The sequence below is a fragment of the Dromiciops gliroides genome, chromosome 3 (assembly GCF_019393635.1).
Source record: "Dromiciops gliroides isolate mDroGli1 chromosome 3, mDroGli1.pri, whole genome shotgun sequence".
Taxonomy (NCBI): Eukaryota; Metazoa; Chordata; class Mammalia; order Microbiotheria; family Microbiotheriidae; genus Dromiciops; species Dromiciops gliroides.
In genome coordinates this window covers 73,041,998-73,068,843 of record NC_057863.1, presented here as the reverse complement: position 1 = coordinate 73,068,843, position 26,846 = coordinate 73,041,998, and the positions used below count along the sequence as shown (strand labels likewise).

Genomic DNA, 26,846 nt, shown 5'->3' with positions numbered 1-26,846 from the left:
CTTATGAGTAACAGTTCTCTTGGTGCTGTTGGCTAAAATTCCATCTGGGCATGCAACCACTATTTTTTTTTTTTTTTTTTGCGGGGCAATGAGTGTTAAGTGACTTGCCCAGGGTCACACAGCCAGCAAGTGTCAAGTGTCTGAGGCTGGACCTAAACTCAGGTCCTCCTGAACCCAGGGCCAGTGCCCTATACACTGTGCCACCTAGCTTTGCCCCCCCACCATTTCTTGATAGGTAATATGACTTTACCCTGCTGTTCATCATTGATGATAAAACAAATAATGCTAGCATCCTATCTATGAAATGGGATAGGAACACGGAGAGAATTGTTCATGCTGATAAACTAGATGAAAAGGGATACACTTTGCCTTTTAGAAAAGACAGCACTGAAAAATAAAATCTCCTTACGTGTAACTACTTTCTTTACAATTGGAGCATCTCTCTCTTGGCCATCTTGTAATACTGAAATAGTATATACATATTCCACCCCTGGGGTCAGGCCAGACACAACAATGCTTCCAGATTCTGAAGTCACCTCACGGGGAGCTTCTCCACCTTCACTTGGTCGTACACCCAACTGAAAGGAGATAAGCAAGTTAAAAAGAATATAGTGGTTAGCTTATCCAGTTTTTAATTGACTGGTAACAAGTAAATTCCTCTAGTGCTATGAGTTCCTGATTAAAGATCCAAAGTCATATAACTTCATGAAATATGATGCCATTAGGAAATCCCAGAAAGGCATAGATAATTGGGCAAACTATACAAGAATATTGTTTTATACTTTATTGATAGAAATTTAACTTGTCAGGAAGAGAATGACTTAGAAGGACCAAAATGAGACTGGAAAGGCAAGAGCACTGGACATCGATTCAGGAAAAGACTTAGGTTTGAATGTCACCTCCAATACTTAGTAGCAGCATAAGCATAGAAAAATCACCAACTTCCTTTCAGCCTCAGTTTACTCATTTGTATAATAGGTATGATAAGGATACAATCTGCTTCATGGGGTTACTGCCAGGTTCAACAATGAGATAATGTGTCTAAATCACTTTGAAAACTTTCAAGTTTTATAAAAATGCCAGTTATTGTGAGTATAATCCTCTCCTACTAGGAGAGATAAAGACCCCAACCCTAGGAACACTGATTAAGAGGGATCTCAGGGCAAAACCCAGTGCCTATTTCTTTTGGAAAGTGCAACATATTGGGAGTCCACTCTATCACTTACTAGTTGTGTGGCCTTGAGCCTCACATGAGATAAAATTAATAGAGGGCTTGGTATAGTGTCTGGCACATAGTAGGTACTTAATAAATGCTCATTCCCTTTCTCTTTCTCCTTTCTGAGTATTTGTTTCTAGAAAATGGGGGATAATAGTAGTCCATCTAATTCACAGGAGTGTGCTGAGGATCAAACAAGATAATGTGTGTGAAAAAGGCTTTGTGAACTGTAATATACTCTGTAAATGCAAAATATTTAATTTTCATTATTATTTGATGTACCAGAACCTCCTTTAATTCACTCTCTTTTCATTAGACCTATTCATGAACTGGAGAGTTTTGGGGCTGAAATTTAGAGACAACAGCAGGTGTTATTATAGCTTATATATATATAGAGAGAAAATAAAAGCAAAACCCTAACATTTTTTAGGGTATGGAACACAGAGACTGGGGGAGGGGGTCCTATCTATCTTGCCCAGGCTGAAAGCACAGAGGCTCATCGTGGGTCAAACCCATTACTGATTGACATGTGAGCTTTCCGGATCCAGGCCAGGCCTACTACTCCTGGGGGCTGACTATGTTGGTGCTAGACTTAGTGTGTAAATCCAACTGGCTTAGTTGTCAAGCAGTTCAGAACACTAGCGCTCGAGATCTTCAAACTTCAACCTTCCCAGGAGCAAAGACTACATGTGTGCACCACCATACCTGGCCCCAAACACTTTGGAGCTGTGAACATCCCTTCCATGACAGAAAGACATGTTATAAGTGAAGAATCCAAGATGATTTTGGAATTTTATGGAATGATATAAAGTCCTTTTAGATGTGTATTTTAGCACTAGTTACTTCTTTGTGTGTTAATTATGGGCACAGACTTTTTACATAAGAAAGGTTTCTGAAAGCCAGGCTGGCATCCAGGGAAAGGACTCAGGTGGCAACTGGCAACTTTGCCACCGCAAAGCTTTCTCTTGATGCCTAACTAGATGCAACATTTGTATAACCATCCACATACAGTCTCAGACGCCTAATGATTAAATAAACAAAACATCCCTGAAGCCCCCAAATACTACCTAGACCTATTCAGCCCTGATTGATAGTCAACTTACAGCTACTTTAACCAGCCCTACATTTTGTATTCCAATGCAAGAATTTAATAATGATGATGATAGCATTCATTGGTATTTGACTCTCCCCTCCCCATCTTCAATTAAAAAAAAAAGCCAAAATGCTAAATAAGCCATTTACACTGAGCTTCCCAGTTCTTATGTGCCATTATTAACAAGAGAGTCATTTACTGAACAAAAAATGTTAGAATGGATAAAAAAGTTATCGTCAAAGGAGTCTGACTGTTAAGTGGATTTTTCTTGAACTTATGGATGATACTCATGTTAAATCATTAAAGATGTACTTTTCTACATTTTGGGGGGGGCAGGGTGATGGGGGTTAAGTGACTTGCCCAAGGTCACACAGCTAGTAAGTGTCAAGTGTCTGAGGCCGGATTTGAACTCAGGTCCTCCTGAATCCAGGGCTGGTGTTTTATCCACTGAGCCACCTAGCTGCCCTCTACATTTTCTAAAGGCTTCATTTCCTTCTGAGGATAGAGACAAAATATAAGAGTGCCCCAGATCTCTTTCCAGAGAGGATCCAGCTTGACTTGCCTTGAAACCGATTCTTGGAGCCGGGGTCCAGGTGATGACAATCGTAGTTTCGGTCACCTCTGTGTTGTAACGAGGGATGGAGCTGGCAGGTTCCACTACGGAGTGAAAACAATGAATGAGCCATGTTCAAATCTAGCCACTCTGGACTCTGAAATCCCCCTAGCATGCACCACAAACTATATAAATATTTTAAACCTCCCTTGGAATTTTACAACCTCACTTTAGTATTCCATTTGTCCTGATTTCTTTTTGTTTGTTTGTTTTTATTTTTGTGGGGCAATGAGGGTTAAATGTCTTCCCCAGGGTCACACAGCTAGTAAGTGTCAAGTATCAGAGGCAGGATTTGAACTCAGGTCTTCCTGAATCTAGGGCCGGTGCTCTATCCACTGCGCCACCTAGCTGCAACCTCCCCACCTGATTCCTTTTTTTTTTTTTTTTTTTGCGGGGCAATGGGGGTTAAGTGACTTGCCCAGAGTTACACAGCTAGTGTCAAGTGTCTGAGGCTGGATTTGAACTCAGGTACTCCTGAATCCAGAACTGGTGCTTTATCCACTGCACCACCTAGCTGCTCCCCCAACCTGATTTCTTTTTTTTTTTTTTTAAGTGAAGCAATTGGGGTTAAGTGACTTGCCCAGGATCACACAGCTAGTAAGTGTCAAGTGTCCGAGGCCGGATTTGAATTCAGGTACTCCTGACTCCAGGGCCGGTGCTCTACCCACTGTGCCACCTAGCTGCCCCCCCCACACACACCTGATTTCTTAATGGCCAATGTGATGGTTCTTGCAACAGTATATGTTCTTCTATATGCTTCTCTTAATTTAAAAAGAAAAACCTCTTTTCTAAGTCAAGTCACAACAAATGGTGAGTATTATTTTAAAGTTCATATTTTGAATAAAGAACTAGACAATAATAAGTGAGCTACCTTGTGGGTTTAGATTTTAAAAAGTAGCTTCTCCATGTGGGCTAACTTTTGTTAAAAACCACCTTTTTGCTGTTGTTTTGGGTGGGAGAAGGGCCACAAAAGAATTTGTGACCCTATGTTACCCAATTCTTATTTGGTAATATATATGAAGTGAGGTCAAATGAGATAATATTTATAAAAACACTTAGTGTGGTGCCTGAAACATAGGAAGTGTTATATAAACGTTTATTCCCTTTCCCTGTTATATAAATGTCAGCCATGATGATGATAATGATAAAGACACAATCACCTATTTTGTATTTTTATAGGACATTTTCTACTCAGGGCCATGCAAATATTTACATCCCTATTATTATCATCATCATTTCTCCTTTAGAGACACCATAGTGCTCTCATTTAAAAATAGTATCTATTTGATGACCATAAAATCAGAGAACAGAGCAAAAGTTTGTTATTTTTAGTCTCCTGGAATCTTGACTACATTCATTTCCCTTCATGGAGACCTGATGTTTACAATAAGAAGAACAGAAAGGGGCCTTGTATAAGGACGGCTGAGGTAGACATTTCCAAGAGCCTTAAAAATATAGCCCCACATTTAGAACTTGTGAAGAGATCCGGATGGAAAGGTAGAAGCAGGTTTTTAATGAAGAGAGCAGGCTCGCCAATGACTCATGCTTTCCTTCTCAGGCGGTTGAAAGGCAGCTCATCTCTAACCTGGAGAGAACTATTCTTGGAGTTGGCGAACTAGGTTCTCAGTGGCCATGGTAGCCAATTTGAAGGATGTCCAATGTGTTAACTGGGCAGGCCTGAAGGAAAATTGTTAAGCAGACAAAACTTGTCTTCAGCACTCAGCAACCTTCTCTCTGTCCTACTTGGGGAAACCCCTTAATGTTGGCTCAGATGTCCTTTTTCCTAAGTGCTTACTGTGTCCCCTATAAAAATCTGCTCTTATGAGAATGTGATAAACCCATTCTCACTCAAGCACGAATTACTTGCTAAAGGCTTGAAATACCGGCCTCCTTAAAGGTATTTGTATTTTAAAAGTGACTAAAGCCATCAGCTAAAGGAAAACCCCCACCTCTGATGGCAGAATCGATGCTGACCTCAAATTACATCTCAGGAAGTGGTACCTAGTTTGCCTACAGATAAGGACCACTTGATGTGCTGCTGAAACTCAGAAGTGGTGAATTCCTTTTAGAGAATTATTACCATCTACCATTTTTAAGAATAATATTTGGAAGAGGGTATCTGAAATCAAGAGTGACAGCTTTCTGTTGTGGCCTACTCCTCACAAGAACAAGGCTTTAACAGCGGTATTTTTATAGAACTTTAGCCAAATTACCTCTGGACTTTCAAACTGGGGTTTGATGAGCAACTTCTATTAAAAAGATATTTCAGAAGAAAAAAATCCTAAACCACAAACTCACACCATGATGTTCAACAAAAGCTTTGACTTGGGATTACACGTTATAAATTCTAGCAGCTTTGCAAATGCCTAGTTAATTTTTTTTTTAATTTTTAAATTTTTTTTTGGTGAGGCAATTGGGGTTAAGTGACTTGCCTAGGGTCACACAGCTAGTAAGTGTTAAGTGTCTGAGGCCGGATTTGAACTCAGGTCCTCCTGACTCCAAGGCTGGTGCTCTATCCACTGTGTCACCTAGCTGCCCCTAGTTAATTATTAATAATTAGTAATTAATGATAATTACTGCCTAAAGGACTCATGTACCTGAGTATCCTACTAGGGGTTTAGACTTGGAATCAGAAAGGAGATTCAAATCCTGCCTCTGATTCTAGGCTGTGTGGTTCTAAGGAAGTCACTTAACTGCTCTTTGTCTTATGTTACTGTCTAGAGTTTTCCACTGGAGTTTATCAGAGGAAGTTGCGATCTGTGCTGTCACAATGATATCTATCTATGCTAAGGAAATCAGAGCCAACACGTATTTGTGTATCTCACTAACAATTCAGCATGGAGTAGATTGCACTTACAAAAACACCTCTTATATCTACCATCTTCTAGTTCCATTAAAAATCCTCATTATAATCTGCTTGGACTACTATTATAATATTAATTATTATTAAGTAATAGTCTCCTGAAAGGTTTTTATTGCTTCTACTCTCTCCTCACCCTAAAGCATTCTTCAAATGATGACAAAGAGATCTAGTCATATCACTCCTTTCTTCAAAACCCTTCAATGACTCACTATTGCCTTCTGAGTACAGTTCCAGATTCTTAGTCTTCAAGACTCTTCACAGTCTGGGACCATTCTACCATTCTTGGGGTTCCCTTCCACTCCAGCTAAACTGGGTCACTCGGTACCTCTCAAACGTGCCCCAAACTTCGTCAAAGGACCTTTGGCTTTGATTATGCCTTCAATTTCTGAACAACTCACTGTTACTTCGCATTGGTGAGAGGTCTAAAATGTCCTCTACAAATTGAGTTGAGCATTCGATCACAAGTCTGATAGATCAGGATGGCTAAAAGGATATTGAAAGACTTTCTAAGTTGACATGTCTGCTTTGACATAATTGAAAACATTTTTTCCTTTCATAGGGGCTGTATCTATCAAAGAAAGGCCACAAAATTTCTATTGTGTAATAAAGCTCTCAGGAGTAAGCATGACAGTTTTCTGAGCATTTTAAAAACTAACTTCTAAAAAATCTTGCTAAGAATCAGCGATAACTGTTTCTTCTGCATAGGAATCCCTATTCTCTTAATGGTATAGTTCTGATAGGTCATCACAAGAGAGAAATTGATCTTTTCGTGATAAATTACATAACAGCATGGCTAGGTACACTGAATTATTGATTTTCTCTTATAATAAGGCATCATTTAACATGATTAAGTGGAAATGTCATTTATATTGGGTGAAGGTACAATAATTAGGGCTGGAAGTGAGCTCCCTGACTAAGTTTCATTCATTAAATTAAAATGTAGCATAAATTTTGAATCACACCAGAAATTTCTGGGGGAAGGGAATAACAGAGAACCAATTCACACTTGAAATGATTTCAAGAAAATTCCAGTCAGAACTTGTACAGTTTATACTCACGTACAAACCTATCTCCAATTCCAGATGTGATCAATAGAAATCAGGACAACATGGGCTACAGCTGAGAAATTCAAAAGCCCTTATCCTAAGAAGTCTATTTTCATTAGGTCAAAAATGAATGTTATTGACTAAAAACAGCACATGCTTAATGAAGGCTGCCTGTCACCCATCCATTTCATTCCTTTCAATGAGCATGATCTGCTGAAAGCATTTGGAAGACAATGTACATCATTCATGCAGATCAGTGGTTTTCAATTTGCCCTGGATAAAAGTGGAAGGAGAGGCTGCCATATTTCAAGATGCTCTTCTCAATGAAACACACAGTGTTCGGCTGGAAATAAAGACTCCCCCCACCCCGGTAGTATGAATGGGAAGGCACTTAATAGAAATAACTTTGTGAATAAGGCCCTTTATTATAATGTCGTTGCATTTAGGGTGGTAGATTTAAGACCATTTTCTATAAAACAATTTCAAGAGAAGAGCAGATGTGCATATGTTCACAATTTATTGTCACATCTTTATTGCTATGCAATTGAAGAGCCTTTAAAAAAATCTGCTGTGCTCTATAGAAGTATTTTAATCTCCTCCTGATAATGCCACCCTAAATGAAAGAATGAATTGTTTCTTGGTTTGGTTACTCTGATGTCTATTTTTTATCCATAGCATTGGAAGGTTTGAGCCCCAGCCTGGACTATTCATTACAAGCTATGTGACTTTGGGCAGGTCCTTTAATCTCTCTCTGTCTACATTTTCACATCTTTTAAATAAAGATGATGGTATTCCTTGTACAACTAACAGTACTGTAACAAGGAAAGTTCTCTGTAAACTCTTAAGGCTTTGAAAATGTAAGTGATCTTTATTATTCTTCAGTGTAGCTGTTAGCCCCTGTCACATCCATTGGCCAACATCTAACACCTCTAAGATATTAATGGAAAGGCATGAGTTCTGATTTTTTTTCTCTATTCCTCCATATCCTGATTTAACTAGTCTTTGTGGACTTGCTTGGTTACAAAGGAATCGTAAAATGTGAGAGGTGGGAGAGATCCCAGCAGCCATCTAGACCAGGGTATACATAAGAGGAATTCCTACTATGACATTCTCAACCAGTGCTCATCGATTTGAACCGAATTCAATTTTCAACCAGTCAAAAAAAAAAAAAAAGAACAAGTCAATTTCCAACCAGTCCCTTAACCATCTGGGCTATGAATTGAGTCCCAATGTAAAATGCATGACTGACGATCCTTTCTTTTGAAAAATGACTTTGCATATAGGAGATCTACATCTATATCTATATCTATATCTATATCTATATCTATATCTATATCTATATCTATATCTATATCTATATCTATATCTATATCTACATCTACATCTACATCTACATCTACATCTACATCTACATCTACATCTACATCTACATCTACATCTACATCTACATCTATATCTATATCTATATCTATATCTATATCTATATCTATATCTATATCTATATCTATATCTATATCTATATCTATATCTATATCTATATCTATATCTATATCTATATCTATATCTATATCTATACATCTCTACATATAATTCGACCAATTCAATGTCATTTATACAGAGGCTTCACTTACAGGTAGTGAAGATTCCAGTTTGCTTAGGACTCTGTTGATTGCCTTTCACAGCCACCAAGGAAGCAGTGTACTCAGATCCTGGCTGCAGATTCCTCAGTGGGTACTGGGTAGCAGAGGGCCCCACATTATATTGCTTAGGTTGATTTCCTCTAGTAGGGCTCACAGTCAGTCGATAGCCTGCAATTCTGGCATGAGGTGGAGTCCAGGTGACCAAGACTGTGGTGTCAGTCTCATTGACAAACCTCAAGTTAGTAGGAGCATCCAGTTCTAAGAAAGAAGGCAAAGGAATAATGAGGAAGAATGCTTTCTTTCTTTTTTTTTTTCTTGTGGGGCAATGAAGGTTAAGTGACTTGCTCAAGGTCATAAAGCTAGTAAGTGTCAAGTGTCTGAGGCCAGATTTGAACTCAGGTCCTTCTGAATCTGGACCAGTGCTTTATCCACTGCGCCATCTAGCTACCCCCAGAAGACAGCATTTTTGAAGGCAGTATTTACATGATCAATTAATTAGAGATAGCTTTATATACCTTGTTTATCCATCCTGACAGGGTTGAAATTTTGTGGGCAAACCAAAACAGAAAAAGAAAATTGGCGTTATTATGAGCTTCATTTTGAGATAAACCAACTCTCAGTTGATAAGTGACTCAGATAAGTTGATAAATGACACTGATAAGTGACTCAGAGGTTGGAGCCCTGGGCTTGGAATTAAGACCTCAGGCACTTACTAGCTGGGTGACCTCGGGCAATTCATTTAACTTTCTTCAGTCTTAGTTTCTTCATCTTTGAAATGGGGGTAACATAACTTACCTCCCGGCAGCATTGTGAAGATAAAATGAAATATTTGCAAAATATTTTACAAACCTTAAAAATTTACATAAATATTAGATATTATTGTTGTAATTATTATCTTACAAGTACATCCCTTCTCCCATGTTAGAATATAAGAATATATAGGAAGGCAGGGACTATGTTTGCTTTTTCTTTGTATCTCAGAGCTTAGCTCAGCGTTTGGAACCTAGTAAGGATTTAATAAATAGTTGTTGGTTTCTTGATTGACATAGAAACTTGGCTAAGTTTCACCTGAGTCTTCTTTCTTTCTTTCTTTCTTTTTGTGGGGCAATGGGGGTTAAGTGACTTGCCCAGGGTCACACAGCTAGTAAGTGTTAAGTGTCTGAGGCTGGATTTGAACTCATGTCCTCCTGAATCCAGGGCTGGTGCTTTAACCACTACACCATCTAGCTGCCCCCCAGTTTCACCTGAGTCTTGCAGGACTGCTGACCATCCCTGAATATACTTCCTGCATATTAATTCAGTGTATGATTTTCCCATCATCAGATACACAAAATAAAAGAAAATAAAAGCCTTTCTATGCTAGAAAATTTCTATTACTCTTCTTTTCATGATAATATTATTTGGAGCAATGGCATCTTTTCTTCATGTGATTCAAGTAAAGATAATGCTTCCTGCTTTAAAACAAAACCATCTGTAATCAAAGCACATGCTTAAATCTACAGTTCCATAGTCCAATTTGTCCTATAAGAAGGGATTACAGAAATCATGGCTCTTCACTTGTAGCAATATACCTCAGCACCTGCCTTCAGGGTTAAGAATTATTTGTGATGAATTTTATTGACTGTTTTGCTCCATGATTTAGACCAGGAGTTTTAATCCCCCCCCCCTTTTTTGGTGAGTCGTAAGCCCCTCTGGCAGTCTGGTGAAACCTGTAGATTCCTCAGAAAAAATGTTTTCAAAGCATAAAATTAAGTACATACGAGGGAAACCACAATCATATTGAAATAGTTATCAAAATATATATATTTTAAATTCACAAAGCCCAAGTTAAGAAACTCTGGTTTACCAGAGAATGCCCTGGCTTAATTCCAGATCTGCTATTGATACCTGTGTGACCTTGGATAAATCCTTTCTTTTTTTAAAAAAATTATTTTATTTTATTTTATTTTTTGCAGGGTAATGAGGGTTAACTGACTTGCCCAGGGTCACACAGCTAATAAGTGTCAGTGTCTGAGGCTGGATTTGAACTCAGGTCCTCCTGAATCCAAGACCAGATAAATCCTTTCAATCAATCAATCAATAAATAAATCAATCAAATAAACATTTATTAAGCGTCTCTTATGTGTCAGTCACTGTGCTAAGCACTGGGAATATAAAGAGTGGCAAGATGGTCCTTGCCCCCTAGAAGTTTGCACTCCAATGGGAGAGACAACATGTGAACAAATATTTACAAAGCAAACTATATACACAGAGAAAATAGGAAATAATGAACAGAGGAAAGGCACTAGAATTAAGAAGGTTTGAAAAAGATTTCCTGTAACAACAGAGTTGGAGAGGGAGAGCATTTCTGACATGGGGACAACCAAAGAAAATGCCTGGAGCTGAGAGATAGAGTGTCTCATTCGTGGAACAGCTCAGAGGCTAGTGTCACTGGATCAAAAAGTACATGTTAGGGAGTAAGGTCTAAAAATTAGACATTATTATTCTATTATTTTCATCATTATTATTATCCTCGTATTTTGCAGATGAAGAAACTGAAGCTGAGAAAGGTTAAGTGACTTGCCCAAGGTCACAAAACTAATAAATATTTGAATTCAAGATCTGAATTTAGGTTTTTCTTACTACAAGCCAGCCCTGTATCCACCATACCATGTAGCAGCCTATGTCCAGTTTACAACTATAAATCTAATGCACAAAATGACTCCGGAATTTGCTGATCACTATGAAAACTAGATTGCAGATAACAATAATAATGATGGTGTGGAGGTTTGCAAAGTGCTTTACAAATAGAATAACAGCTAAAAGAGACACCAGAGGACATCTAGGTCCCTCCTCTTAAAGGTGATTTGTTCAAGGTAAGACAATAACAGAGGACTACCCAGTATGGCATGTCCACATCAAAGAACACTCTGTGCTCTATATGTAAAACAGAATTGCAGTAGCTCAAAAGAAACATGAGATGGGCAAATTTAGAGACATCTGCACTCCAAATGTTAATGCGGAATATTTGTGCCCGACCCGTGGTAGAGCTTTCTGAGCTCATATTGCTTTGATCAGCCTCAGTAGGACACCCCACACCTTGACTCCAACATAGTGATGTCATTTTGCTCCTCTTTGAGAATGAAGGACAACAACCAACCAACCAAAGAACCAACCAACCAACCAAGGTCAGATGGCAGAGTTGGGAATCCAATTCAGACTTGAGTCTGACTTCAAATCCAATACGCTTTCTATTGGACCAACTGACCTCCAGCTTTTCATATTGTAATTTAAGAAAGAAGAATTTGGGTACAAAACAACTTACTGGTGGTCTGTTCTCCGGTCAATGGCTTGCTCTCCTTTCCTTGGTTCACCGCAAAGACCTTGAAGTAGTAAGTGACGCCGGGGGATAGCCCGGTGATCTCAGCAAAGGTACTCCTGCTGACTGGTAGCCTCTGCCCGTGCTCCCCAGGGAGGTTGACGGGGACCACGTCCACCCGGTAGCCAGTCACTGCACTTTCAGGGGGGGTCCACATGATGGTGACTTTGACATCTGTCACTTCCACAAACTGCAGGTCTTTAGGGGGAGGAACCTTGTCTGAAAAGATGAAACGAACGATCAATAAACTGTCACTTAAAATCATTGGTGAAGTTGAGAGTTTTAAAAAATGATCCCAGGAAAGAGATAGAGAGAAATGACTCTAAGCTTCTTAAAACCAGGGATTGTGTCTTTGCATCCCCAGCCTTTGTACATGATTGGTGCTTAAAACAAAACTGGTTGAATTGAATTGATTGTGACATTTTCCATTAAAAGTCTCTTCTAAATGCTTTCTTGGTTTGCTGACGGATTAATTTTTGTCCTTTCATACTTCTCATTGGAATACTTAGATAACAGAATGAGTTTCCAGAACTTGTAATATAATCTCAGCCAAAAAAAAAAATCATGATGATGACATGCATTGCGCTTTTTCCTTTTGCTGAGCTATGGGGTAATACGTAAGAGCTCTTGATGAACATCTGGCTCACCTGTAACCATTTGGTAAAGTGACACAAAACCTACATAGGGTTGATTTCTTTTTTTTTTTTAAAGAGTTGATTTCTAATCACTGATAAATAACAGTACATCATAAAGTGGTCATTTTAACTAAAATGTCACCTGGACTACCTGCACATAGGAAGTATTAACAGAGAGCTAAAGCTTTCCTTCAGGGACAATGCTTTCTTTCTTTTGCAAAACACAAAAGCTTATAGAATAAATAGACTATATCTGAGAATGTTATCACAGTCAACATTTGAATGTTACCTGGACGCTGGACTCCAGTGGTTTCTTGTTGAATGAAGACAGGGGTACTCTCTTGATTTTCTTCCACAGCATAAATAGTGATGTTATATTGAACCCCAGGTTGCAAGTCACTAAGAGTTACAGAATTAGCAGTTTCTGGGAGATTGAGCTCCGTGCTGCTTCCTTCAACTGATGGGGAATAGACAATTCTGTAACCTGTAAGGCCAAAATGAAAAATAAAAATGTGAGGCACCTTTTCCTTAAGAAAACATTTATTTGATAACTTTTTCCTAACTGGAGAGGTCACAGCCCTTCTATTATTATAGACTCTTAGTGGGCAGGGATTGTATCTGTGGATCCCCAGTGTTTAACACTGTGTGACACATACAGTAAGGGCTTAAAAACATTTGCTGAATTGGACCAAATCCATATAATGGTGCATTTACAAAAATGACCACCTGCTCCCACATTTTAACCTAGGGATAAATCAGAAAACAAAAAGGATAGAATTCTAAAAGAAAGACACTAAAGAATTTTAAAATAGACTTTTTTTAGACAAGACCTGCAACTTCAATGGTATAGACACACCCTATATCAATGCAGACCTTCAATTTCTCTGAAATTTATAGTCTGAAGATTGTAGATTGGGATAATGAGATATGAAGTTCCTTGCACAGAGTCACACAGCCAACATGTGTCAGGGTAGGACTGTACCCCAAGTGTTCCTGATTCTGAGACCAGGTCTCTATTCTCTACACAACAATGACTCTCAAAAATACCATATAAAGGTTCATGTATAATCATAAATGCCCAGAGAGAAACAGTAGGGTTAAAATTTTTGCAGCAAATAGTTGTATTCACCGAGCTAGGAAAAATATGATATATGAAGAGAAAAGTGACTGCAAGGTTCTTAAGGCCAGGTATTGTTTTTGTATCCCTAGACTTTACACACAGTAGTGCTTTTAAAAAAAAATGCTTCTTGATCATGGTGGGCTGGAATAGTGAAATGAGAACACGATCCCACTTTTTTTTCTTCTCCCAGTTTTCCTTTGAACTGGACCTTTTAGGGGAATTGCTCTTTTAAAAGTCTAGAACAAATGCTATAATGAGGAATAATCAGAAATTTTTTAAATAGCCTGTGGAAGGCCCAGTTTTGTAAGCAACAATTCTACTTTGTCACTATCTGGTTCTTTATACTTATGCATATGGGCACTATGTATCAAGATCTTAAACTTGTAATATGTGTACATATGTAGAGCAGTGTGTGTATGTGTGTGTGTGTGTGTGTGTGTGTGAACTGTAAGATTAAAAGACCTTGCACTTCCCATCACTTTTTTGTTGCAAATAACCACATTTTCAGCAAAACCCTGAACCATTAAAATACCTGCTTGACACCGGTTCAAAATTTGTTCCCCTCCATCTGAGAAGAAACCCTTCCAGCCAAAAGCTTAGAAGAGGGAAATAAACCAACCTGTGATGGGGGCCTGTGGTCTGCTCCAGCGAATAACAATTGAGGTGTCATCTACACTGTCCACCGAGTGATCAGGGGGAGCATCAGGTGCTGAGAAGTGAAAGGAACAAGGAAGAAATAAGAGAAATGTCCTCAAAATAAGAGACCATGTTTTGCAGAAAAAGTCTTGGGTGTTTATGAAGTCCAAACGCACCTGTTGTCTGTGAGGTAGACAGGATCAGATTTTGTTCTCCTTCTTCAGAGATCTGATAAACATTTACAATGTATTTGCGTCCAGGAAGCAAGTCAGGGATGTTAACAGAGGTGGCTGTGCTTGGAAGATCTTTGAAAAGAAAAACCATATTTATTAAGCAGATTCTATTCAAGAGCAGAGATAGCATCCTGTTCTAGTGCCAAACCGCCCTCCCATACGGATGGTCAATTTTGAGGTATGCAGAAGGTTAAGGTGGCAAAATTCCTTTTACTTCCATTACTATGGTCATTTTTTATCACAAAACTGAGGTATAAGGATGAATACCCATGTAATGCAACTAATAGTAGAACTAATATAGAACCAGAAATCTCCAACATAGGAAATAATATAATTTCCCCTGAGAATAGGAGTTACTAATTTTGTGTGTGTGTGTGTGTGAGACCCTTTTGATTGTCTGGTGAAGCCTTTTGTAGGAATAATGTTTTTGAATACATAAAATACTACCTATGTAAATCAGGATTAGAAAGAAAACGTAATTAGGTGGAAATACAGTTATCAAATTACTAAAGAATAAAAAGTTCATAGACCCCAGGTTAAGAATCATCGCTCTAGAATGTTTTGCCATATTATTTCATGCCACAAAAATTCCATGTTCCCTAGAATGTCCTCTTTCAAGTCATGACTGACTCCCCAGTTGGGTTTTTTAGCTCAGTGGTTTAGACATTAGTTCTTTTTTTTTTTTTTAATGAGACAATCGGTGTTAAGTGACTTGCCCAGGGTCACACAGCTAGTAAGTATCAAGTGTCTGAGGCCAAATTTGAACTCAGGACCTCCTGAATCCAGGGCCAGTGCTCTATCCACTGTGCCACCTAGCTGCCCCCTAGACATTCTAGACTAGTTCTTATACTAGTTCATGGAACCAGGAGAATTCTCTAGATGTTGCATGTGTGCTAACTCAATAAATCCTGTTGAAAGAATCAATGAATCAACGAATTAGAGAGGCCCAAGGTGCCAAGGTGTTGCTGAAATGGTTCCCAACCTAGGAGGGGATGAGGCTTCCCAGGATTTTAGTGGGAAAATGTTGCGTGTGCACATGTGTCCATTTGTCTGTCTCTGTATGATTGTAATTGTGAAGGTCAAGTAAGTCTACATGAGTATATCTGTGTTTGTCTATACCACTATAGAAGAGTTAATGAATAGCACTTGGGGTAAGGAAGGGAATGTTGAAAGAGTTCATAGATTAAAAAAAAACAACTTTTAAAGTTACAGATTAGAAGAATAGGGGGTTACCAGGACTCAACATGTGGGAAGAAGTCCCAATTACAATTACAAAATTATAGGACTTCGTACAATTACAAATTTATACAAAATTGCAATTCCAAAAAAAGAAGTTCTTTGGCTTCTTGCAAATAAATGTCACTGTTCATAAGGAGGACTAGGAAAATACCTTCATCTATCAGAATTAACTCAGTGCCACCATGAGAAGAGGGCAATGCCTTCATTCATGTACGCAAAACAGTAATTCAGACTGTGTTATTAACTCTTTCAAGATCACATGTGTGTCCTCGTCCCCTCATGGTCCTTCTCCTAAGTCCCCAAGTTATAGAATGAGTCAAAAGCAAACTTACCAAGGTACTGTGGCTCATCACCCTCTTCACTCAGTTCATACTCCACACGGAATCCAGAGACAGTGTCAGAGGCTGAGACCCATGAGACCACAAAACTACTAGCTGTGATTTCCGTAACAGATTCTGAAGTCGTGACAACGGGAGAAAATGGCGTTGTCTCTCCTGTGACCGTATTGGCTACAAAGCACAGAAAGGAAATAGGCTATGCATCAAAGAGGACTGAGCCTCAGTTTTCCCCAGAATCTCTTCTCCCTCTCTGTCCCTAGGGAAAACAATGCTGAAGAATATCTCTGGAAGAATTTGGGCAGGAAAGGTAAGAAGAATATCTTGCTGAGAGCCCATTTCCCAAAGTTTTGGGCAGAGATCACACAGGCTGGATGGAATAACTTACTCGACATCGCAGGGCTGGTGCTGGTAGTAGTGAAGTCAAAACGAGTGACTTCCTTGTGTCCATAGTGTTGCACGCTGATAAGCTGTCCCTCATAAATCACACCAGGCCGTAGACCTTTGATTGTGTAAGAATTTAAGTGACCAGGAATAGTAGCCTCTTTCCAACGACCTGGAGAATTTTTCTTTAAAGCAAAAAAGTTTTGTAAATATACATAGTATTTAGAATCTCTTGTTTTACTAAAAATTCTGCTAAGGTGACACCTTCTACATTGAGTCTTTTCTGCTGTCCCCCAGTTGCTAGTGCCCTTCCTCCTAAAAATAGACCCTATATTTAGCCTAAGCATTTGTGGATATGGTGTTGTCCCTAATAGAATGTCAGTTTCTTGAGGGCAAAAATAATTTCATTTTTCTGTAGTTGTCTTTATCCCATGTTTCCTTGCTCCAGCTTCCTCCTTCAACAAGGCATGTCAGCTCCCACCTTGTGGGCTGAAGTTTCTTGATTGGTGAGAGTTCTTTGTATCTAGGGCAAACAGACGCAGACTCACCTTTATTTTTTCTAGCCACCATCATCTAATACTGCCAGTGTATACTCATTGTATGTTTGTCCCAACTTAGGTCTCTTGCTTTTTGTCTTTGTATCTCTCTTCCTTTTTTCTTCCTCCTCTCCTCTCCTCTCCTCTCCTCTCCTCTCCTCTCCTCTCCTCTCCTCTCCTCTCCTCTCCTCTCCTCTCCTCTCCTCTCCTCTCCTCTCCTCTCCTCTCCTCTCCTCTCCTCTCCTCTCCTCTCCTCTCCTCTCCTCTCCTCTCCTCTCCTCTCCTCTCCTCTCCTCTCCTCTCCCTCCCTCCCTTCCTTCCTTCCTTCCTTCCTTCCTTCCTTCCTTCCTTCCTTCCTTCCTTCCTTCCTTCCTTCCTTCTTTCCTCCCTTCCTTCACTTCTATTCTATTCTTGTATCTTGAGTACCCAGCATAGTGTCCAGCACATGATAGGAGCTTAATAAATGGTTGTTGATTAACCTATCAAATAGATGCAAAAATACAAGGATACAACCATAATATATGTTCTAAGGACTCTAATGAAAAGCATTGGGCCCATCCCCTTTTATGAAGATTATTACCAAAATGATCCTTAGGACAGGAAGAGAGGATAGACAACTGCAACAAGGGTACTTTCATTTTTGCCAGACTATTTATTTTAATTCAGAAACTGAATATGAACAATCTGTTTTGACTTGACTAATTTTATCTCGTGTTTGATATCAACACCACTAAAACAGAAATCTTTTGATATTAAAGTAACCAAAATATTACAATTTATTTATTTTTTAAGTTGGCAAGACCCAACATAGTTCTCTCGTTTTGAAGGGGAAAATAGTGGGTCCACCTAGCTTAGAAGAGCATCTGTCTTTATGAGACCTCCTTCTGGGGCCATCATAAACCAGGTTCATTTGAACGAGTTCAAAGGGAATGAACAGTCCTGGCAAAAAGTGGTTTAGCCAATGTCTGCAGAAGAAAGTGAGCAATTCCTGTTTATTCAGTCCTTTGCTGCTGTTTACACATACATATCCTGCCCAGCTTCATTCATGTGGTATTAACCACACAAATCAGAACTGGGAGATAGATGTGGAGAGTGGAACCAACCTAACCTAACACAGGAGGACATTCGTATATGTGCAATAGACCAACTTTGGGCAGGCAAAAATGTTTGAAATGCCTGATATCTGAAGAACTCTGACCAAATCAGCCAGTATATAAATACCTCAAATATTCAAACATCCAAATGAGTTGAATAAATGGAAATAATCACAGCTTTCTTCAATCTTAAAGTTTAGTTCACATTTTCAAAACCAAAAAACAGAACTTAAAACAGGTATTTCTACGATATGACTTCGATCACCTTAAATTCGCACACCTCTCCCATCAATGTTGTGTCTTTGCTGGTGAGTGCAGGGAGAAAAGACTGAAAAGTGAGCTTTTAGTTGGTTCAAGGGGAAGAAATGCTCACCTTTTCTTTGTCATTCAACACCTGTTTCAAAGTTATTAAAATTGTAGCTCTTTAAAAAGCCTTCCAATTTTTAAAAATGCCCTAGAAGTTGCTCACTTTTATACCTATTTAATTCAACCAGCATTTTTAATCTCTGGATTTTTAATCTCTGAGAAACCATCACGGTCAAAAGTCCAAATGTGGAATAAATCGACTAAAACATAGAGAAATGGCACCACAAAGAAATGAAACAAGAAGTTGGTTAGAGCAAGCTTTAAAAACTTAGCAATTTCTGAATAACAACAACAACAACAACAACAAATTACTCTGGAGTATGGTATGGTACAATAGCAAACCTGCACTCTAGTACCCACTCTTTCATTACTTCATCATATGATGTCAAGCTTTAGTTTCCTCATGTATATAATGAACAAGTTGGAGCTAGATCATCTCTAAAGTTCCTTCCTAACTCTAATGTTTTATGATCTCCAAAGTTCTTTCAAGTTCCAAATTCCAAGATGCTATCGACACTGAGATGTTTGGATAAGCGAAGAAAACGTTATCTCCAACAAATTCTTTTATTTTTCCCCCGAAAAAGGTTGAATATAATATGAGGAGAAGGTAAAAGTTGGCATTTAAATGTTTTAGGATGTTGTAATTGGAAACAGACAAAGACAGTATCTTTGGCCTCTGTGACTGCCTACCTACTGGCTTGGAGCTATGGTTTTGAAATGAAAACACAACTCTTGGAAGGTAGAGTAATTAGGGCATTACTAGGAGGGACATGGAGCCCAGAATTTATGTTTTCTTTGCAGTAGTCTATCTTTATTCCCCCTCTATGTCTACCTATTCTTTACAAAACCAACTGTTGTTACCTTATTTTCCATCATAACAAGTCACAACCGTTTTCCTTCCCTACTCTACATACCTTCACATTGAGATAGATAAAAGCTCAGATTAGAATCTCGATATTTTTAATGTGGCCTTTCTTGATCTCCTCCTACCCCAGCCCCAACTCCCTGTCTCTGCTAGTTCCTTCCCTCTAAGATTATCACCCATTGACAATGTGTATTTTTTGGAATTTACTTTTTTTTTTTTTGCACTTGTAGGTTGACCCATTAAAATGTGAGCTCCTTGATTGAGGGACATCTTTCTCTACATCTTTAGCACTTAGCACAGAATCTGGTACTTAGTAAGTGCTTAATACATCATTGTTGACCAATTGATTACCTATATAAAGGACAATCTCCCTTTATCAAAGCATGAAGATCCTAACTCACTGTCTTTTTATTTTTATGGATATATAAGATTTCAGGATGAAAAAAAATATAGTTGAAAGTCCAATGGACATTAGGACAATTAGGTTCACTTCTGCCACAAGCAAGATATATAAATTTGAAGCAAGTCAGTAAACATCAATGAGCCTCAGTTTCCCTTTCTATAAAATAAAGGGTTTGGTTCAATGACTTCAAAGTCCTGCTAGCTCTAAAATCTATGATTCTATGAAAAGTCTTACTCTTTTGTTTATATTAAAGAATAGTTGATTCATTTTCATTCTCTCTCTCTCTCTCCTCTCTCTCCTATTAAGCCCATTCAAAAACCTTACTTATCTTTTTTTTTTAATTTTTTTTTTTTGCGGGGCAATGGGGGTTAAGTGACTTGCCCAGGGTCACACATCTAGTAAGTGTTAAGTGTCTGAGGCCAGATTTGAACTCAGGTACTCCTGAATCCAGGGCCGGTGCTCTAACCACTGTGCCATCTAGCTGCCCCAACCTTACTTATCTTACTTATGAAATGTCATAGAGAAAAAGCTATCAATCTAGAATTTTCCATTTTTATGTTAGTCTGATTGTCCATTTATAGGTTGATCACTAAGCAATTATGTGGATCATGAATGGTCAATCCAAGTTGGTTGGCTCAATAACTAAAGTAGCTAGAACACATTAAAATGAATATAATGGGGGCAGCTAGGTAGCACAGTGGATAAAGCACTGGCCCTAGATTCAGGAGGACTTGAGTTCAAATCTGGCCTCACACACTTGACACTTACTAGCTGTGTGACGCTGGGCAAGTCACCAAAATAAATAAATAAAAAATAAAAAATAAAATGAATATAATGAGTATTCCATGGTCAAGTCACTAAACACTTTGATCATAGTGCAAACCCTTAAGTGGTTTATTTACTGGAGCCAGATAAGTATTGTCTTGGATCCTTAGACATGGTACTTACAGGCTTCCATCTGAGAATGTACTTGGAAATGTGAGATGGCTCAGGTGCATTCCACTGGATAGGATGAGAGTTGGGCTGATTGGGGGTTTCAGTGATGATTACTTGGACCGGACCAGATGTGCCTGAAAAATGAAGATTTGGCATTTTAATATCCTCAGAATTCAGAATTCATACCCTCAATAGTCAATAAAATGGTTTCTCCACTAAAGTCAACAATAGAGAGAGGTGACTCTGGGTTCTTAAAGATGATACCAGGGGGCAGCTAGGTGGCCCTGTAGATAAAGCACCGGCCCTGGATTCAGGAGGATCTGAGTTCAAATGCAGCCTCAGATACTTGTTACTTACTAACTGTGTGACCTTGGGCAAGTCACTTAATCCTCATTGCCCAGCAGGAAAAAAAAAAAAAAAAGATTATACCAGCACAGTGCAAACTCTGGAAGCTTCTACCAAGCTGGAAAATACTTCAAGTATGGGCTCATATTGTGAGCATCACCTCACCTGAGGACTAGACTACCTAAATTTGGGGAGGCTCATCACCAGGAGGTTGGCCACTAAGCAGATTTTTGAGGTATAGTAACTCATGAAATTGTCTGATCAGGTAAGGAAAGGGCTATGATCTGTCTCAGTAAAGGGAGTACACATTAATGAAATCGCAAATGTTTTAAAGTTTATCCTAGTTAAAGACTAGACAACAAGCTTTTATGAATTGAACTGAATCATTGCCTATAAGTGATATGTGTATGTGTTTGAATTTTCAGAATTTTCGATTTTACAGTGGTTCATTAAATACTTTAAAAAATATTAAGCCTTGGGGGCAGCTAGGTGGTGCAGTGGATAAAGCACTGGCCCTGGATTGAGGAGGACCTGAATTCAAATCTGGCCTCAGACACTTGACACTTACTAGCTGTGTGACCCTGGGCAAGTCACTTAACCCTCATCATTCCCCCCCCCCAAAAAAAAATTAAGCCTTGAAATCAAGGCAGTCTCACTTTAGTCATCAAAGGATTATTCCTAGCATGATAAATATAGACATGATAACAGTTTGTTAATTTGCTAATTACTATTCTATATAACATTATTACTCTTTATTTCTACAGACATGTAGTTGTTTAGTCAAATACACCATGAAAAAAGTTCCTAAGAAAATGGTGAAACATTAAGATATTCTAGAACAAACTATGCTATGAAATTTACAAATTATATGTATTATTAGTCTAGAGACATGATTTTATTTGTATGGAAATACCCCATTCATTCACAAATACAGAATAACAATTGGTAATTATATGTAATATGTATAATTAATGATAACAATAACAAGTCTGTAACATAGTTTTGGAGAGCTGATGACCTGCTCATTGACAAACAGCTCTATTTTATGTTAGAAGCAGTATTTGAACTGAGATATGACTCTGAGACTAACCCCTTTATTCACTATTCTGTGATGCCACTTATTTATTTTTAATCTCTATAAATCTTATTCAAAAGAAAAGGAAAAGCTGGTATAGATTATAGTATTACTTGTACTACCAAAGAACTCAGAAATCCTTTCCAACCAAGGGGCACCTACCCATTCTCAAAGCTGACTCAAAATAAACATATTTCTGGATGTGGTTGAATCTTGGATAAGGAGAAGAGGGATAAAAGATTGAATAAAAGACCTAGCCTAACTTCTAAATCTGCTAACAGTTTACAATCCATGTTGGAAGAAGGCCAGGTCTCATTTTTCTTCCTAAAAAACACATCCCCAAATTGCACAAGTTTATTGTTCAAATAATGAAAGCACCAGAGACTTCTCCCTCACTCCCCCATTGCAGTAAGCAATTCAAACTGTAAAATAGATGGCAAACGTGTCAGCCTCTAAGTCTTGTTAGATATGGCTAGTAAAACAAATGAGAAAAACACTAAGGAGCCCATTTGGAGAAATCTGAAATTAAGGGAGGATAAGTCAACTTTTTAGAGAGCTTACATCACTAAATGGAGAAAGGAACCATCTGGAACATATATGCTTTACAAATCAGAGGACAGCATACCATCTCTTTTCATGGATGGTCCGGCTTTAGTGAACCTAAAACTCATTAAGACAAAACTGAAAAACCCTATTCCCTTAATCTTTTCCAGAGGTAAGATTTCCTCCCTCCCCCTTAGTCAAATACAGAAAAAGTATAGCTGTTTGATGAAGACTTCACTGCTTAAATGACAGGTCTAAGTTGTCTAAAAACATCAAAAAAGAGTCTTCGTTTTCAACCTTAATTGTTATTTTAGCTGTTAGGGTCTTTTTAGACCCAAAGTTTCCTTTAATTCTCTGTCAGAACAAACATACAACTTGCATACCTGTATGGATTCAGAAATCCACAAAAGCAAATACACCCCCAATTTTGGAAGAATTCTGAGCTGGTGGAAAACCAAAAGTTACAGTCCTCTCACCTATCTTTCATTTTATTTACACACCTCCTAACCATTCAGCTACCAAAAGTAGGGCAGCGAAATCCATGATTTGCCAGCATGAGGTACATAGTACCACAGCATAGCAAGATCCTCTCTTAAATCATTTGGAAGATAGCAGTGGAGCTAAGCAGAGGCCCTAAGAGACACCAAGCAAAGAACCCCCAAGCAGGAATTCAGTGTTGCTTCCTTGTCTGAGAAGCAGGTTTATCAGAAAATGGTCAGTTACTTAAAGAAGGAAATCAAAACTTCATACATGTTTGTTGAATGAAGGAATGCATCTAAAAACGCCAGGAAGAACAGACTTTTCATGTACAACTGTAAAGATGTGAGTACTCAAAAGGACTATGAATGTTTTAATAGTACATTAATAACATTGATATCTGGGAATCAAACGCAGCATGCCAACAAATTACTGGTGTTTGGCACTCATGTTGTTTAAATGCTGAGAATTTGGACAAGTATTAGTGGATTTCTGGTCCCCTTCTTGCCACTGAAATTCAGTACGACTGACTTTCTCTTCCAACTATGAATCAAATGGTTGGCATGCCTGCCATGTGTATTTGCTTTGGGATTTAACAGGGGAAAAGAAAAGTAACCAGAATGGTTTCCCCCAGTGATATTTCCCTTTCTGCTTCCTTTCCCTCAGTCATGCTTGACTAAGTCACCATGGTCAAATTCAGTCTTTGGTGAGGAAGGAAAGAAAAGCAACTGAGAGGAAAAAGATCAAGGGCTAGGTTCAGACTCCTGGCTTCTAGTCCTTCTCCTTTTCAATACTTCCTCTGAATAATCTTAGAACACAAATCTGACCATACATTCCAATACTCCAGGGGCTCCTTATTTCCCCTGGGCTTAAAAAATGAACTCCACAATTTAGCAGTTAAAGCTTTTTCTGGGAGGAGGCAATGAGGATTAAGTGACTTGCTCAGGGGCACACGTCTAGTAAGTATGTGAGGTTGGATTTGAACTCAGGTCCTTCTGCCTCCAGGCCTGGTGCTTTATCCACTGCCACCTTGCTGCCCCATTTAAAGTGTGGTTGTTGTTGTTTTTGTTGTTGTTTATAACTCAGTCCCAGCTTTCTTTTCCAGGCTTATTTAATTTTATTCTTCTTTATGCACCTTCAGCCAAACTGGTTTACTTATTCCCTGAACTGAATATTCTATCTTTCTTTCACCTCTGTACTTTTGTACAGGCTGTCCTGGAACATGCAACCTTTTCAAATGTACTTTTTCGAATCCCTGGCATCCTTCAAGAATCATCTCATGTATCACTCCCTATAGGAAGATTTTCCTAATTGTCCTAGTTTTTACTGATCTCTCCCTCTTCAAATAATCATGGGTGTACTTGTGTGCTTATACATTTTATGTCACCAGGAAAATGTTAGCACCTTAAGGAGCTGGGATTATTATTTTTTGTTTGCTTGCTTGTTTTATTTTTATCTCCCTAGCATATAGTACTGTTTCCTACACATAGTAGGCTTTTGTTTGTTTGGGTTTAATTAGAAAAGGCTAGAGGACCCTCAAAGGATTCATACCTACTCAAAAGTGAGGGATCAGAATGCATCCACCTCAAGATTTTGGTGCCCTCCCTACTTTAGACATTGGCCTGGATTTTGTTTCTTTCTCAATTACATGGGCAAATAAATGGATCTTAATTGTCAGATGCTATCCCTTTAAAATCTGTAGAAAGCCATAGGATTTCTAGGTTTAAGTCATATTTTACAATTTTACATCTAGCAAATTAAGGAGAGAATAGACCCTTAAATCATCCAAATTACTTATCAACTACCTCCACTAACCTCCTCCTCTCACAGTCATCCTGGCATGGAGTTGGCTCTGAATTCTTCTGATTTTGCCAGAAGTACAAGTTCCAGTAAGTCTGACCAGCTGGGAAGGCTCCTACTATAAACCCAGTCACACACTGCGTGGCCATCCATGTGAAGACCAGCCCAGCTATGCTCAGACAGCATCAAAACCAGAAGGCTGGCCACCAAGGGATGATTTGTTTCTTCTGGTCACATTACTTCATAAAAAACATTTACTAAGGTGGGCTATGGTTCCAAACCATCTCAATGAAAGCAGTACCCTCACTGGTGTGATCACAGATCATCTGATGTTCAAATCAATGCTTCCCTCCAAAGCCAATCAAATTCTCTTTGTAATGCTCTTTGTTTTGTATTGCACCAAATCAAGGGTGTGAGATGCCTGGAGGTGTGTGCAGGGCTGATGCTTAGCTTCATGAGATGTATTATTTGCGGGGCAGCTAGGTGGCACAGTGGATAGAGCACCAGCCCTGATTCAGGAGGACCTGAGTTCAAATCCGGCCTCAGACACTTGACACTTACTAGCTGTGTGACCCTGGGCGAGTCACTTAACCCCAATTGCCTCACAAAAAAAAAAAAAAAAAAAGAGATGTGTTGTTTGCTGTTAAGTGTTAACAGATGAACACCAGTCTAATGACCTAACCATCTTGCCTTTGCTATTACCTAGCTGTTACCTGCACTCCACTAAATGGATGGATATTTTTAAACTGGGGAAGTCTCTCCATAGTAATCCATATAACACTAATTTTTTTTTAAAAAACACCTTTCATAGACCATACTGACCTTCTTGGCCCTCATCAGCAAGACTATTAGGATATGAGAAATTTGTACATTTTTACAAATTGTTCAAATAAAAACTCACAGAGGTAACCTGGGAGAAGTTAAACATTCATGAGTCTTCTACCTGGGTTGTTTTTTTCCCCCACTACAAAATCTGCCCCTTTAATTTGCTGAACTCTGTTTTCCCACTTGCTTATTTACACACCAAATGTCTCTTATCTTCCTTTGGTTTGTCCACACAGAGGGTTGAACAGAATTCTTCAAACACAGCAAGCTCAGAGATAATTTGTTATAGGAATTTGTACTTTGTTTGCTATTCTGTCCTTCCACATCCCTAACAGGGACTTTCTGCGAAGACTGGAAGCTCTCTGAGGTCATAATCTGTGTCATTGATCTCTGTGCCTATTACAGTGACCTACATATAATAGCCTATCTATCTATCTATCTATCTATCTATCTATCTATCTATCTATCTATCTATCTATCTATCTATCCATCCATCCATCCATCCATCCATCTATTTATCTATCATCTTTTCCCTATTGAACCTAAACCTGGCTTGATATACTAGGGTACCTTAAAACAAAGAGATAAACTGAATACATTTGTGCATATGTACTCAGCAACACGTATAAGGCAAAAGACAACTTGTTGCCCATGTCTCTATCTTTTATAGTCCATAGGATGCTTACCGTCATCTTTTAGAAGGGAGAAATGCCATTCTAATGGGTCTCCAGCATAGTGATTTCTTCCTCATTTTTGGTTGGGTCTTCACCATTTTACTTCAATCTATGTAAACCTACAGGCAACTGAGGAGATGTCCATTTCCCCCACCTCTGATGGTTTTAGAAAACCATTTCAATAGACTATAGGGCTATGCTACTAATAATATCTTTTATTTTTATGTTTGGTGCAGCAATAAGCAAACACAGTTTTCTTCTGAGGTTGAGCATAGTATAGAGAAGGGCTTCTTAAAACTTTTTCCACTCATGACCCCTTTTCCATCTGAGATTTTTTTGCATGATCCTGGGTATACAGGTATACATAACCTTTACAGTTGCCAATTTTTTCTTGACCCCCCACATCCAGTTATGCAACCCCATATGGGGTCACAGCCCACAGTTTAAGAAACTAGGGTATAGAGGTGGGTCCTAATCATGGCTCTCCCACTACCTT

At 38.7% G+C, this 26,846-nt stretch overlaps 1 protein-coding gene across 6 annotated transcripts in view; it reads right to left on the bottom strand.

Moving 5' to 3' along the window:
- FN1 (fibronectin 1) overlaps positions 1-26,846 on the bottom strand; it is an 84,561-nt gene that overhangs the window by 35,375 nt on the left and 22,340 nt on the right. For all 6 annotated transcript variants that reach the window (XM_043994680.1, XM_043994681.1, XM_043994682.1 and 3 more), the window contains exons 13-22: positions 20,624-20,745; positions 16,416-16,596; positions 16,025-16,201; positions 14,397-14,525; positions 14,204-14,293; positions 12,754-12,948; positions 11,776-12,048; positions 8,463-8,729; positions 2,872-2,966; positions 410-578 (exon numbers count right to left, since the gene is read on the bottom strand). In XM_043994680.1, the coding sequence (XP_043850615.1) occupies positions 410-578; positions 2,872-2,966; positions 8,463-8,729; positions 11,776-12,048; positions 12,754-12,948; positions 14,204-14,293; positions 14,397-14,525; positions 16,025-16,201; positions 16,416-16,596; positions 20,624-20,745 (1,698 nt within the window). The remainder of the gene's footprint in view (positions 1-409; positions 579-2,871; positions 2,967-8,462; positions 8,730-11,775; positions 12,049-12,753; positions 12,949-14,203; positions 14,294-14,396; positions 14,526-16,024; positions 16,202-16,415; positions 16,597-20,623; positions 20,746-26,846) is intronic.